The 14,225-nt window shown below is 38.1% G+C and overlaps 1 protein-coding gene across 1 annotated transcript; it reads left to right on the top strand.

Moving 5' to 3' along the window:
• Positions 1 to 512: 512 nt before the first annotated feature.
• LOC149833909 (protein RER1B-like) lies at positions 513 to 11,716 on the top strand. Its single transcript, XM_090011094.1, has 3 exons — positions 513 to 1,036; positions 11,138 to 11,318; positions 11,402 to 11,716. Exons 1-3 carry the CDS (start codon positions 690 to 692, stop codon positions 11,447 to 11,449), a joined length of 576 nt encoding a protein of 191 aa, XP_089867220.1. The 5' UTR covers positions 513 to 689; the 3' UTR covers positions 11,450 to 11,716.
• The last annotated feature ends 2,509 nt before the right edge of the window (positions 11,717 to 14,225 follow it).

The raw sequence follows: 14,225 nt of genomic DNA, 5'->3' as shown, positions 1-14,225 counted from the left end.
TTGGTCTCAAATTTGATGCCGTCAAATACCATATTCAACTAATAGGATGTTGGCTAAATGGATTATAATTGAAATGGTTTTTATATTTGCTTGTAAACAAATTTGGATATCCGTCAAATTCAGATATTTGTGAGATTGCATAGCAAAATTTTACGACCACTTCCAAATTAAATATTATAATCGGATACCAAACTGCAACGGATATCAGATAAAATCCGATTCATTGACAGATGGCTATAAGTACCGCAAATAATGATCGGAGGAAATAATTCAGTCTGTCACGCGAGATACGTGTCGTGTCTCGCGTGTCAGTATGTAAGCTCCCTTATCCATCCTAGGGAGTTTTTTCGTCGCACGAGTCCTTGAAGAGCAGTTCAAATTCGCTCCCTCGATCTCCCATCTCACGAACCACCGGAATCGGTCTGTTTCTCCGGTCGATTCTTCGTCTCTGAGTCCCCTCTTCTTCCTTGGATCGCCGCCCCTAAATCCTAATCGAGCGAGACTGTAGCAGAAACCCTAGCTCTGATGGGGCCCTGAATCTGCGGGCTTCTCGGAAACTTCCACAAGTATTCGATGGGGAATTATCCCGTGGGGCCGTTGTGAACCGCTTCTCTGCGTTTCGTATACGATTCCGCCGTATTCCCTTCGTCTTGGTCCTTGGATCCCGAGGGCAAGGAGAGAGGGTTTTGATGGAGGGATCTTCGGGCGACGCCGCGGCGCAGGTGCCCATCGCAAGGTGGAGGAGTGACTTCTCCAGGGCGTTCCAGTACTACCTGGACCGATCGACGCCGCATCCCGTCGGCCGGTGGATCGGAACCCTCGCGGTCGCCGTGATCTACTCGCTGCGTGTCTACTACGTCCAGGGGTTCTACATCGTCTCCTACGGGCTCGGCATCTACGTGCTGAACCTGTTGATCGGGTTTCTCTCACCCAAGGAGGATCCGGAGCTCGAAGTGCTCGACGGGGCGTCGTTGCCGACCAAGGGTTCCGATGAGTTCAAGCCCTTCATTCGCCGTCTCCCGGAATTAAAGTTCTGGTACTCTGCTGCCCTCCTTCATCCCTTTTCCTCGTTTGCTTCTCTTTTTGGAATTCCCTATTCGGCTTTCAACTGTGGTAATGGCTGGCTCTCTTCTGTCAATCACTATTGCTTTGTGGTCTGTATTTGCCACGGGAGTAAGTAATCAATAGGCTGCTTTTAGGCAAAAGTTTGTTTTTGATCGGTTGGTTTTGGGTCGGACGAATTCTTTGCTGTTTGGATTTTGGTGGTTAGTAGAGTAAGACATGTCGGTGGGTTGGTATAATAAGATTTATGAGACGTGGATTCTGAACGGGAAGTGATGATTCTTGTGAGTTAATTGTTTAGTTCCACTGAATGGAGCTCTGCTCTTGGCGAAAAACGTTGGGCGTCTGGTTGCTTCCAAGTAAATCGTCCTCTATTTTCTTTTGCCTCATTCAATATTGAAAGTAGTTAGTTGCAGTTTTATGCTAAGGCGGAACCTGCTGGTGTTGCATGTTTGAACCATTAGAAGGATGTCGGGCTTTACTTTTTGTTACTAGTCTATGACTGAAAATGTTTCATTAGGGCGTGTTTGATTGGGGGTAAAAGTTACCACTGGAGATAACTTTATCAAGGGGAACAAAGTCGCTGGGGTACCCAGCAACTTTTTCTTCTCAAGAAACGGGGAGAAAAACTTCCCACCAACGCCAAAAGCAGGGAGTTTTTTCTTCTGTGTTTGATGGTGTGCGTGGGTGCCACGCCAAAGGCAAAACCATCAAAGGCGCCCTGATTGTAGAAATGGACAGAAGTCAAGAAGTTGCAGGCTATTGATTGGAATCAGAGATGGTCATGAAAAAATTTGTGAAGTACTGATAATCATGTCCACTCAGTTTTATACTAACTGTAGAAGTGGAAAGAAGTCAAGAAGTTGCAGGTTATTGATCGGGATCAGAGAAGGTCATGGAAAATATCGTGCACTGGTGATGACCGTGTCACTCAATGCATGTCTTTGAAGTGGTAAACTTTTCTCAATGTGTGAGAATGCGTGCAAAGTTTGTTATAGGAAATCATTTGGGTTAATTGTGTTTGGTTGCTTTGGTGTTGCTGGTTTATGCTCATTTGATTGAGCAAATGGATGTTAGGTGCTGAGTAGTTTTTGTATTTTGATGATACACATGAAGGATGAAAGATGTAGCATCTGGACCTAGAAATGAAATATATTAGCATATTTAGAGCCTCAAGATTATCACCTTGGTCTATGACATACTGTTATTCATCAGGTCTGCCTATCAGTTTAGGAGTGCCTTTTTTGCTTGAGATAACAGAAGACAAGATAAGGTGAAAGTTGTTAGACTAGAGGTGCATGACTCTCAAGGGAAGAATTGGAATTCAAGTTGTAAACCTCAGAGGCACTTTTTTTTGTCATTCTGTTGTACTACAGGGGACATCCCTCTTGTGGCATTTTATGTGTGTTTGATGGCATTGAAAGTTTCTCCCTTGAGAATATACTTTTGCTTTTTGCATAGGACCCATGCACACCATCAAACACGGAGGAAAATTTTCCTCACCTTTTGAATTTGTGGGAGGTTTTTCTTCCCTTTTTGAGGGGAAAAAGCTGCTGCTGATAAAATTATCTCCAGTGATAACTTTTACCATCAGCCAAACACACTATTTATAGTTGTATTGTGTGTAAACAACCCTATTAGGGCACTCATATGTTAAGGAAAGAATTGAGGTGCAACTCTTCATCAAGAAAGCTGATCAAGGACTAACCATGGATTCTCTCTCCATCCTTCTTACTCTTCTCCCATGCTTGTACGATCTTTGGGTTTATGTTTCCATGGTATTAGAGCTAAGATCACCTCATCTTGTATGGATCTGAAGTTTTCAAGTGCTGGAAAGGGTGATGCCAATCCCTATCTCATGCCCCTTTGGTTTTTTCATCCATCTTCCACGTTCCTATTTACTCCTCCCTTCTAATCTTGTCTTATTCTTCCTTTTTTAACAATATGGTTTCTTCTTTCTTTTCTCTCTCTCCTGAGAACTTTGAATCTTTTTATGCAAGTTTTCTATTTTCTTCTCTATCTTTTCTTTCTATTCTTTGTTTCTTGTCTTAAGATCTCAACCAATTAAATTTCCCATCATAACTTCTTATTATTCCTTTAACTGTGGTGTTTTTCAATTAATCTAAATTTTTCCTTCAATCAGTTCTGCCTTGCTACATATCAGGTGAGGTCAGGTCATCACCTTGGGATCCATGTCGGTCAACCCATGAGTCTATATTAATTTTTATTTCAGTATTCTCTGCTGCATAACTGAATTTTACTTCTCATGCTAAAATAAAAAAGGGGCATTGATTTGATTTACCTGTTTTCTTTGTTTTTTGGGGTCAGCTGAAAAAACATTTTTCTGTCTGTCACTTAATATTTCTTCCATATCTTTTACCTTTTCTAAAGTTAATATCAAGTTAACTTCCTCCAACTATAGTATCTGAAAAAGAGTGATGCTACCCTATATAAAGCACATGAAGCTTGTAGAACACAAATGAGTCTGTGAAAGCACCTTCTGAATATGTTGGACAGGAAGAAGTTGATGCAAAGAGCAAAAAAGTGCAAAGTCATCATCTATAACTCAACCTGTGCTGAATGGTTGTCCAAGGGTCAAAGACTGTTTGGGTTGGCTCAACTCGAGGCTTCCAGAAGAGCACAAGTTGTGGATCTTCCTATAGCTCAAGAAGAGGGGGGTGAATTAAAGAACTTGTATGTCCGGCATTCACAGTCAAATGTTATGCATATGAATAAGCATATGATAGACTGTAAGAAGAACCAGTTAGTCTTAGAATACCTCACCAAAATCAAGAATATCTGCAATCAGCTTGCAATGATTCAGTTGCCTGTAAGTGATTCTGTAGGCTTTGTGAGGCCTAGGAGATGGATGAGTCACTTGTTACTTCTGTTTTTGCTAAGCCATCATATCCTATGTTTTCTGAACAGAATCCATATTTTTATACCATGAAAATCTCTTCTTCTAAGCAAATGCGGTGGTGATAATAATGTCTATCAGAATGCTGATCATGATGTATTGCTTGCAGCAAATGCTAATAATTAATTTTTTGTTAAAATCTAACAATAATGATTGCCAATTTAGAGAAAGTACTTGGGAAGTAAGTGAAAGTGTGAGAGCAAGAACAAGGAAAACATGAAAAAAAAACGTGAGAGAAGCATATAAGAAGCATGTAAGAAACATAGGAGTGGCGTGTGAGAATCGAGATTCCCATGAAGTTTCAGAAGTGAGGAGTATCACGCTTCCAAAGCGAGTTTCTGGGGCGTGCACTTTCCGCCTACCTAAGAAGTTTCCAATAACTCTGTTTTTTCTGCTCTGATTGTTGGAGTTGTTAGGCTTTAGATATTTGTTTATTCCTTCTTGTATAGTTAAATACTTTTTCTAAGGATCATTTGTCTAAAGTGGTTGTTTTTGAAAGGTTGTTTCATAATGAATAGTTTTGCTCCTCTTGTTGTTGGAGGGTGATAGGCTTTAGATATTTGTCTATAATGTATTTTCTTCTTAGGCAGTTACAATTACTTTTCTAAGGATCATTTTTTTCTTAAGTGGTTGTTTTAGTGGTCATGTGTTGTGGGGGAACATGGTTTCTGGATTATCACTGATTTCAATTTGGTCTTGTGTTTTAACTTGTAAGGCATGCCACATGAATATGGGTGTGGGAATGGGACATGATGTGGATATGCTTGGTACAATACAGTAGTTATAAAAAATTAATACATTGGAAGACGGCCATACATACACACACAAATGCACGTGCCACAGTGTTGACTGTATCAACACTAGTTTGACTGTGTCCATAAATTGTCTTGGTGTATCCGAGTATTGTGTCATGTTGACACAGGATACACATGCTAAGTGGAGTGTCCATGTGACATAGGTTTTGAATTTTGAGCGATCACTTGAGATTCTTAGTTGAGATTGCAATGTGGGTGTTAGGAACTGATCCATTTAGTGTTCTTTTGATTTGTCTGCATTTCTAGTTTTTTTGTTTTTTTTTTGTAATCAGTTGTCTAACTTGTCTCCACAACCTATGTGACTTAGAGATCTGTCCTTTGGGGAATATAAGGTTAAAGGAATTTGTGGTTCTTGTATGGTTACTTATTGCTTTTATTTGCCTTTAAGTGTAATTTAGGTAGATGCTTGTGCAACATTGAAGAAGTAAACCCCGAGGTCATTAGCTTTGGTCTGTTTATGGTAGCTTGTTGCATTTTCATATTTCCTTGCTTTTGTGCATTGTGACATGAAAATATATCATGCTACTTTGTTTGTTGACCTTCAAGTAGGGTTTGCTTGATCATAGCTTGTCTGAGATGGTGTCTTCATTTAGTAGGGCCACTAGAATATGTTAACTGAAAATGTGTGAAACGGAGTGTGAACTAGGCATCTCCAACACTTTTTCTGCAAATCCAACCCTGTGAATGTATTTGGCATGATCCATTTGCTAGGAATCTACTGTTGGATCATGTATTTTCGATGAAAAATGTGTTTTTGGGTGATTGAATATTTATGAAAATTCTAAGCCGTTGATTTTGAAGCCTTAAAAGATCCTTCTTATGCATCATAATCGGATGACCTAAGAGATGGTTTTTGTAACCAAGCATCTAGATCACACATCCGTGCAGTGAAATTTAAGAAAAAGGACAAAAATGCCAGGAAAATCTCGGCTCATACTCCAGTTAACATTATTCTAGTGGTCCTCATTTAGTAAATGTAGTTGGTGATGCAATTGCTTGAAAACATCCCTGTGAAAGGCTAGCTAGACGAACTAAAGAGCGTCAAGGCTTACAACTCATATTCCGCTTGGACTTGCATGGTGTTACCTGGTTCTCTACATTTAGGGATGTAAACAGTTCAGATTTAGATCGGATATGGCCAATACCATATTTGACTAATCGAATGTTGGCTAAATTGATTCGAATTAGGATTCAGATTCGGATGGTGACAAACTCATACCAGATCTGCTTTTTACATGTAAACAGATTTGGATATCCAACAAACATCGGATATTCCTTGGATTCGGTAAAATCAAAACCATATCTGCATCTGATTATAATCGGAGACTGTTTTGGCTTACCAAATGCAACTAAACAGAATCAAATTCAGTCATATTTTGGACAAAATCTGGTTCATTGACATCCCTATCTACATTGGGCAGCAAACGAGGACCCACAACTTGGACTTTTGAGAATAGACCTCATTTTTTGTTCAAACAAGCCTACCCCAGCAAAGTGTGGTCTTTAGACCTTTGCAACCCAGAACCTGCAATCCAAAAACCCAATGGACATGGGTTTACTTTACTGAATGGGAAACTCATCTTTTGAAGATCCTCAAACATCTAGGATGGTTCCACTATATATCATTCTTGTCATACTAATTACTATGTAGACCTATTACATCGTGTTAGTGTGACACTTTTGCACTCTTTGTAGAATATCTAAACTAAATATCGCTAAACGACCAGCTTTTGAAGCCCAGCTATCAGCAATCCTAAATTTTTTATTTGATAACTGAAAAAGGTCATTTTTATGCAGCGGCATGCAGCCTCACTACTGCTGGCCCATCCATCTTGGCATTTCTCGAGATGCGCACCAACCCATCTGGAGAAATGCCAAGATGGATGGCTGTCAGGCAGGTCACTGCATACCCACCATGCAGTGACTGCATACAATGTGAACTCTAACTGAAATCTAAGTGCTGTAGAAAATGGTTACTGGAAAGTTTCACTCATAACATGGACATGACAGACTATTATCACTGAATCTGCACTTGTGGAAAAAGTTGTCTTGAATGCTTGCTGCACCGTCTTTTTTTGCAAAACATATTTGACTTATCATCTGACCTTTATTAATCTACCATATTGAAAGTTCCAATGTGTCAATTTACTTTTTGGTTCCTTACATACTGGAGCTTTGGGAACTGTCGGAATAGTGCCTTTTGTCCTTTTCTTTTCTATTATTTCTTTTCCAGCTGCTTCTGTCATCTTTAAGCTTAAATTTCTGTTCCAATTGTAAAGCATCTGTTTTTTATTTTTTATTTTATTTTACATGGAGAAACCACTGCTATAGTTTGGACATCTCTTTATGGACGAGTGGTATCATGTTCACCGTGGACCTGAGTCAGTCAGTGTCCGCAATATAAAACTTCACAACTAAGTCACATGGGTGCGGGTGCGGGTGCGGGTGCGGGGGTGCGGCACTTTCAAAAACCTAGGGTGCGGGGGTGCGGTAGGGCAAAAATGTAATATATATATATATATATATATATATATATATATATATATATATATATATATATATATATATATATATATAATTTTGAAGTTTTAACAGTTAACATTGTCATAATATCATTCATCATGCATACAATATATCAACCTAAATATCAATCAAATAAGTAAAGCAATTACATAAATCAACCTAAATATCGATCAAATAAGTAAAACAAGATTGGGCTCAGATAAATCCATGTTTGTCATGTTGAAATCATGGTCTCTCTCGAAGTCACACTTTTTTGGGTTTACATCTCAAAATTTGGATATTTCTTGTCTGCGTTACAAACCCAATTTGAAAATGTTAAATACAATAAAAGTATATTTAAATGAAAATTTAAAAAATAAATAATCAAATAAGTAAGAGAGCAAATTAGTACCTGTATTCATCATTAGTTCGCGAAAGTAGCCAAAGATTTGAATAAACATGTACTAAATCCTCTGCACGCTTGCTTGTGAGTTTGTTTTTCTTCACGTTGTGGATTTGAGAATATGTGCTCGAATTTCTTTCACAACAAGATGAACTAGTAGGTTGCGATAGCAATCGTAATGCAAGACGTTAGAGAAGAGGCGTTTCTGATCCAAATGTTGACCACCATGTGATAGGATCTATATTATCCTTCTCTCTTGCGAACAATGTTCGTTCATATAATCTCGAAGATGAAATTTTTTTAAACTCTTATGTGGCTTGATTTAGAAGATATGCTTCAGGAAAAAGTTTTATCATACACATATTTCTATGTCTTGATAGCTCTTGGTCTAGATTTGGTGGGACACGACCAATACCATCTGCTTGCTACTTTTTTGCATAATATTTTGGATTAAGAGAATGTGTCATGCAATGCAAATGAGTGTTGCTCTTATCCCATCTTCTGACTAAAATTGAATGAATACAACAAACAACAACAACTACGCCTTCATCCCAAAACAATTGGGGTCAGCGATATGAACCAAAAAAGAAATTCATTTTGGGTCTTCCACATGAATCCTTTTCCTCCAATCATTTCTATCCAACGCCATGTCCTCGGTGAGGTTCAAAGCATTCATATCCTTTCCTATCATCTCCATCCAAGTCTTCCTAGGCCTACCCCGACCTCTTTTAACTAATATATTTTCCCATTTCTCCAACCTTCTAACTGGAGCATCATTAGGCCTTCGCCGAATATGTCCAAACCACCGTAAACGATTCTCTCGCATCTTATTTTCAATGGGTGCAACACCTACCTTCTTACGTATCTCTTCGTTCCGAATCTTATCTTTTATTGTATTTCCACACATCCATCTAAGCATCCGCATCTCAGCTACACTCATTTTTTGAATATGATGTCTCTTGGCAGCCCAACATTCCGTACCATAAAGTAAAGCGGGTCTAATAGTCGTCCTATAAAACTTTCCCTTCAACCGCAATGGCATTCTACGATCGCACAGCACTCCAGTAGCACTTTTCCATTTCATCCACCCAACCTTTATCCTATGATTTACATCTCCATCAATTTCTCCATACTTTTGAATGATGGATCCCAAATATTTGAAATAATCATTCACAGTTTTTTTTTCTTCATGCTTGAAAACAACAGTTTTTATTTTTTCAATCATATTATTCTACATTTCATAAACTCTGTGAAGCATGGGTTCATCCTTATCTTTCACTTTTTTAATCATCTTCACCATCACAATGATGGACGCAAAACGTGTTTCAGCGCCCTTCAACAATTTCAAGTTAGAATGCCTATTAAATATAGCATTAGCACAATGTGGTTAATAACAAAATTTTTAATGCTTTTGATATTTCTTTCTAAATCTTCAATCCATGAACATAAAAATATGCTTATGAATTTTCTTCTTCTTTGATGTTGCATATGCTCTTTAAGGCTAGATTTAAGCTATCTGCTACACAGAGAGTCTAAAAAATATGAGGGTAGTCACTCTTCAAACTCAATGCTGCACTTTTACAAACTCGAGCGTTGTCTTTAATAATTTGTACAACATTCTGATTACCCACTTCTTTTATGACTTCTATAAACAACCCTTTCAAATACTCTGCATTTTTATATTCTCCATATGCGTCAACTGCTTTCAAGAATACTGGGCCATTAAGCGAAGAAGCAATGAAATTGATCAGTGGACGCCTTTGAATATTTGTTCGTCCATCAGACACAATAGAAACTTTATTTTGCTCCCATGAATATTTTTTAATTTTCAACAACCTCTTCACATTTGCTCTCTCTTCTGCAAGAAGTGTGGTTCATATTTTTTCTGAGCTTGGAGGCACATAGTCACTCAAATTACAATTTGCCAAGGATGTTACTAAATTCTTCCAATAAGGATTTCTAGCCGCATTAAATGGGAGTGAACTAGAATAAAAATACCTCCCAACTTTTTTATACAATTTTTCTCTTTCATATGTATTGAATGTTGCTTGTATTGTTCATTTACCTCCTACATCGACTTTTTTTTTTTCAGCATCTTTTTGGTGGCTTGCAAATGGCACACTAACTGCACATGAATCGGTCATTGTCTTTCTATTCTCATATTCTTCTTGTATTTTCTTGTATTATCTTCGCATTGCCTCGTCAACTTTTCTACATCCTGAAATGCCATGTCCTGGTATCTTCAACAAATGAGCTTTCAATCTTGTGTAAGACCAAACAAAATATCTTTCATAGAGCTTGCATCTAAATCTCTTGTTTTCATTACCTCATTCTCCAGTTTTTGCAAGTTTATCTACATGTACTCATAGTGGCCCCACCTCATCAGCCTCACTACAACTATCAGCAAAACTAGCAGCAGAACTCAAATGTTCAGATAAGGATGACTCAAGTCTTTTCCCTTTATCCATCATTTTTATCCTGAAAACACAAAAAAATATATATTCAAAATTTCAAATCAATTATACAAACATTATTTTGATATAAAAATATATATATTATATATATCCCCTGCCAAAAACAAGGAGGGACTCAGCCCCTCCCCTAAAATATGAGGGAGCAGGGAAGGGGGCCCTCCCCTGCCGACCCAACAAGAGAGGACGGGGGGGCTAAGCCCCTCCCCTGCCGATCCAACAAGAGAACGAGAGGGGGGGCTCGGCCCCTCCACTGCCGACCCAACAAGAGAGAGAGGGGGAGCAGGGGCCTCAGCTCCTCCCCTGCCAACCCAACATGAGAGCGAGAGGGAGCAGGGGGGCTCGGCCCCTCCATTGCTGACACAAGAAGAGAGAGAGAGGAAGCTAGAGGGTACCTGCGACGAGGGAGAGGAGGAGGTGGCGTTGGGAGGACTCGAGCTGAGCTGCGCGGGAGAGGAGAGGAGATTAGGGCAAAAAAAGAAATTGCCCTAATCCTCCTTTTTCATCGGTTTTTTTTTAACGTCTGAAAAAATGGACCAAAATGACCCTGGGTGCGTTGACTGCACTCAGGGTCGTGTTGACCGCAGCCGGTGCCGCACCCGCATCGCGTCGACGCGAGTGCGTCTCCTGCTTTGCCGAGTCCCTGTGACTTAGCTTCACAAGTACTTCCCCCCCCCCCCTCCCCCCTTGCTCACCAGGGATAGTTTCCCATTTGGGGCAAAGGGTGCACACACCCTGGATATCAAACTCTCATCCTTCTTCAATTTGAAAGCCTTAAGATGACCCACAGCGAGGTGTGCAGAGCCCTTGTGGGCCAGTAAAGCATCTGTTATGAAGAGCATGCTCACAGATTGTCATTTGACGCTTGGTATAATTTCATTGATCCAGCACTCAACAGAAATTTAGGTAGGGCAATGATAGGAAAGTGCATGCTGGAGTTGTCTGATAGTTTATTCTCTGTTTTCAGGTACTCCATAACAAAAGCATTCTGTGTTGCTTTTGTTATGACTTTCTTTTCAGTATTTGATGTTCCAGTATTCTGGCCTATATTACTGATTTACTGGATAGTGCTATTTGCCCTGACCATGAAGCGTCAGATTCTACACATGATCAAGTACAAGTATGTTCCATTTAACATTGGAAAACAGGTGAGCTTTGGAAACACCTATCTAATTGGTCATCATGTTTTAATTAATTTTAAGAGGGTTCTTACATTTTATTTGTTCAACAGAGGTACACTGGGAAGAAGTCTTCCAGTAGCACAGGACCAAGGGATTGATTACTGTATGTGCGTAGAATTAGGAAAACACACAATAGACTGCAACATTTTGAAGCTTTTGTTTAAATGCTCTGTTGCAGTCTCTTCTATTTTGTCATCTTATTCATCCATATGATAAGTATGGGACTGATGTTCTTCTGTCCATAGTGTTTCATTTTAAATGTTGTGTTTCTTTAACGGTTGGTTTACTACAGTTTTTCATACGATTATGATGTCTTTTTTGTATGATGCTTAGTATCAAGAGAATCTGACTGCGTTTTTCATGACATGTCTTTGTTTTGGTTAGGTATGCAAACGGTCTGGATCCAGTATGAGCATTTCATGATTTTTTAATGTTCTGAACTGATCAGGGTCCGACTTTTCTATGTATTTAACTGATCCGGATCCGATCTGTTTGCATCCCTAGTTTTGGTGTGTGTTGATGGTTGAAATGCAAGGCCTAAAATTCCATTGCTAGGTGGCATTTGACACCCTAGATGCATACTCGTCGGCGGTTGCTGTGTCCAGGACAGAGTTGTCACACCTTTTAGGGACCAGATTAGATCAAAACAATTTGCAACAATGAGATTAGACCAGATTAGATCAAAATTTCATTTAAATGACTGGATCCCGTTCTGGTTTTTTCTGGGGGCCCAAATGGTATATAAATGGTATGTGTCAATTGCATCTCTGATGGGCAACATTTTGCCCTAAAGTACACAGCTTTGAGCTTTTATGAAGTCAGCTTTAACTGTTTGATTTCCTCAATTGATAATATATTGTTCATATTCTTACAAACATCTCAATGTCATCCTCAGTGGATGTCTAGCTTTTATCTTTTCGTTTGAATAAGCAAACAAAGAAAACAAAATATCAAAGTGTGGACGTCAACCAGAATTTTCACCATATTAGAATACGTAAAAACTGAGAACGGTGGCCACTTCTTGTTTCTTAAATATCCACTTATTTAATATATGCCAGAAAAGCTTTACGTACATAGTTTCTCAATTAAAATACTAAGGTTTAGACATCAGCAAGATTTATATTTCTTCATATTAGAACGGAGGTTACCTTTTTTTTGTGCCACGTGTGTGAGAAAATACTTTTCTCTTTTCCCTCTTGTCATGGCAATATTTTTGCCAAAACATTTAACAAGTGATAACATGGAGATGGTTTAAATGGTTCTATATTAAGATTTTAAGCGCTTTTATTCAAAAAAGAAATCATGAATGACATCAACAAGTATAGCGTAGATGAAAACACACGAATTATATGGTTCATTTGAACATTCTTTAAGTATGCTTTTCACCTATTTAGATCATTTGATAAAAGCAAACTAGAGTATATTTAGATCGATAAAAAAGATTAATTTAAATATTTGTTCTTATCATTTTGTCTATACATCCATGAGTTTTTTAAAGTATATCCTTTAGCTCTTATGGTAGCGGAGATATTTCTAAAAGAAAGATACATGGATATATTATTGTCGGCCTATAGTATTGATTCTTATAGTGAAGTGTTTTCGATAACATTTGTAGTATGATTTTTGAAGCATGTGAAGAAAAAATTCAATACACTTCGATGACTATGGAGAGAGAATAATTAATTGTTATCTCATATAGACACACACCATGGGCTAAAGTATGGTATTCTTCACACATAGCCTAGATATCATGTTGGATATTGCATTAGCACTTAATGAAAAACTTTGCTAAGAAATTTGGTTTACTACTCAGTACACTTTGGTGGAGCGCAGCTCAAACAACCACAAAATGATAATGCAATTATTTTTTTAATCTAAGAGAAAGACTTCATTGCATACAATTATATTGTCACCAAAATAAAACTGAAATATTGGACTAATAATAATCACTTTTCAACAAAAAGATATAGGTGCTTAACATCTAATATAGTGGAGAGCTTCAATGCATAAATTCTCTTTATACGTGACAAGGCTCTAGTGCCTCTTATTCAAAGGTTTATCTTATGCTAATGAAACTTTTTGAAAAAAAAAATAGTATCAAATATAAAATGTTAGATATTGTGGTGCTTAAGGTAAAAGAAAAGGTAGAAGCACTAAAGAGAAAGACACAAAAATTACGTGTGTAAGTAGTGCATTGCCAACGAAGTCAATACAAAGCATGTGATCAATGTCATTGTTACAATGTTCTTCATTGCGTAATTGACTCTGCATTGATCAAAATATGAAAATTTAGGAACATAATCACATCTCAGGAGCCTTCCAATGGACATGTGCTTTCACATCCAAACATGCAAGGATCAATACATAGATTAATACACAATATAGTACATTAACAATATTAAATAATGTTTGAGTATAAATCAAAAGTTAAGATACAATGAATGAAAAAATACCTCTAAGAACGCCAACATGTCAACGATATTTTTTCTTCAGAGTCTCATGTTACTCAACTTGTATATAAGTGTGCAAGTAAGGTTGCTCCTCTTGTGTATGCATCGATGTGATCCAAGTCTTGCATCAGTTGCATGTACGATGTATAGATCAACTTTCTATCAGTGTTGATGAATACATATTTGCCGAAAAAGTAAAGCAAGAATGCTCTCACCTCCTTGTTCAACCTATAATCATCTTTCCTTTCAACACACGCTAACTTTTTCTTCATTCTCTTTGCCTTATTGGGGTCATAGTGGTTTCTCATTCATGATAACTTTAGCCTTTCACCTTTGAATGCATCCTCTGCTTACAAATAAAGATCACACGTGCTTGAAATCTCTTCACTGATATGCACTCACAAACTTTCTAGGACACTTAAAT

The sequence above is a fragment of the Nuphar pumila genome, chromosome 6 (assembly GCF_984573655.1).
Source record: "Nuphar pumila chromosome 6, dmNupPumi1.hap1.1, whole genome shotgun sequence".
Taxonomy (NCBI): domain Eukaryota; kingdom Viridiplantae; phylum Streptophyta; class Magnoliopsida; order Nymphaeales; family Nymphaeaceae; genus Nuphar; species Nuphar pumila.
The sequence above is the reverse complement of the archived record's forward strand: the minus strand, read 5'-3'. Positions and strand labels throughout refer to the sequence as shown.

Bases quoted from the DNA above. Each gene is read 5' to 3' on its own strand.
- LOC149833909 (XM_090011094.1), top strand. From the start codon at position 690: ATGGAGGGATCTTCGGGCGACGCCGCGGCGCAGGTGCCCATCGCAAGG. The intron at 1,037-11,137 runs GTACTCTGCTGC...CTCTGTTTTCAG, and splicing joins CTCCCGGAATTAAAGTTCTG to GTACTCCATAACAAAAGCAT. The intron at 11,319-11,401 runs GTGAGCTTTGGA...TTTGTTCAACAG, and splicing joins CATTTAACATTGGAAAACAG to AGGTACACTGGGAAGAAGTC.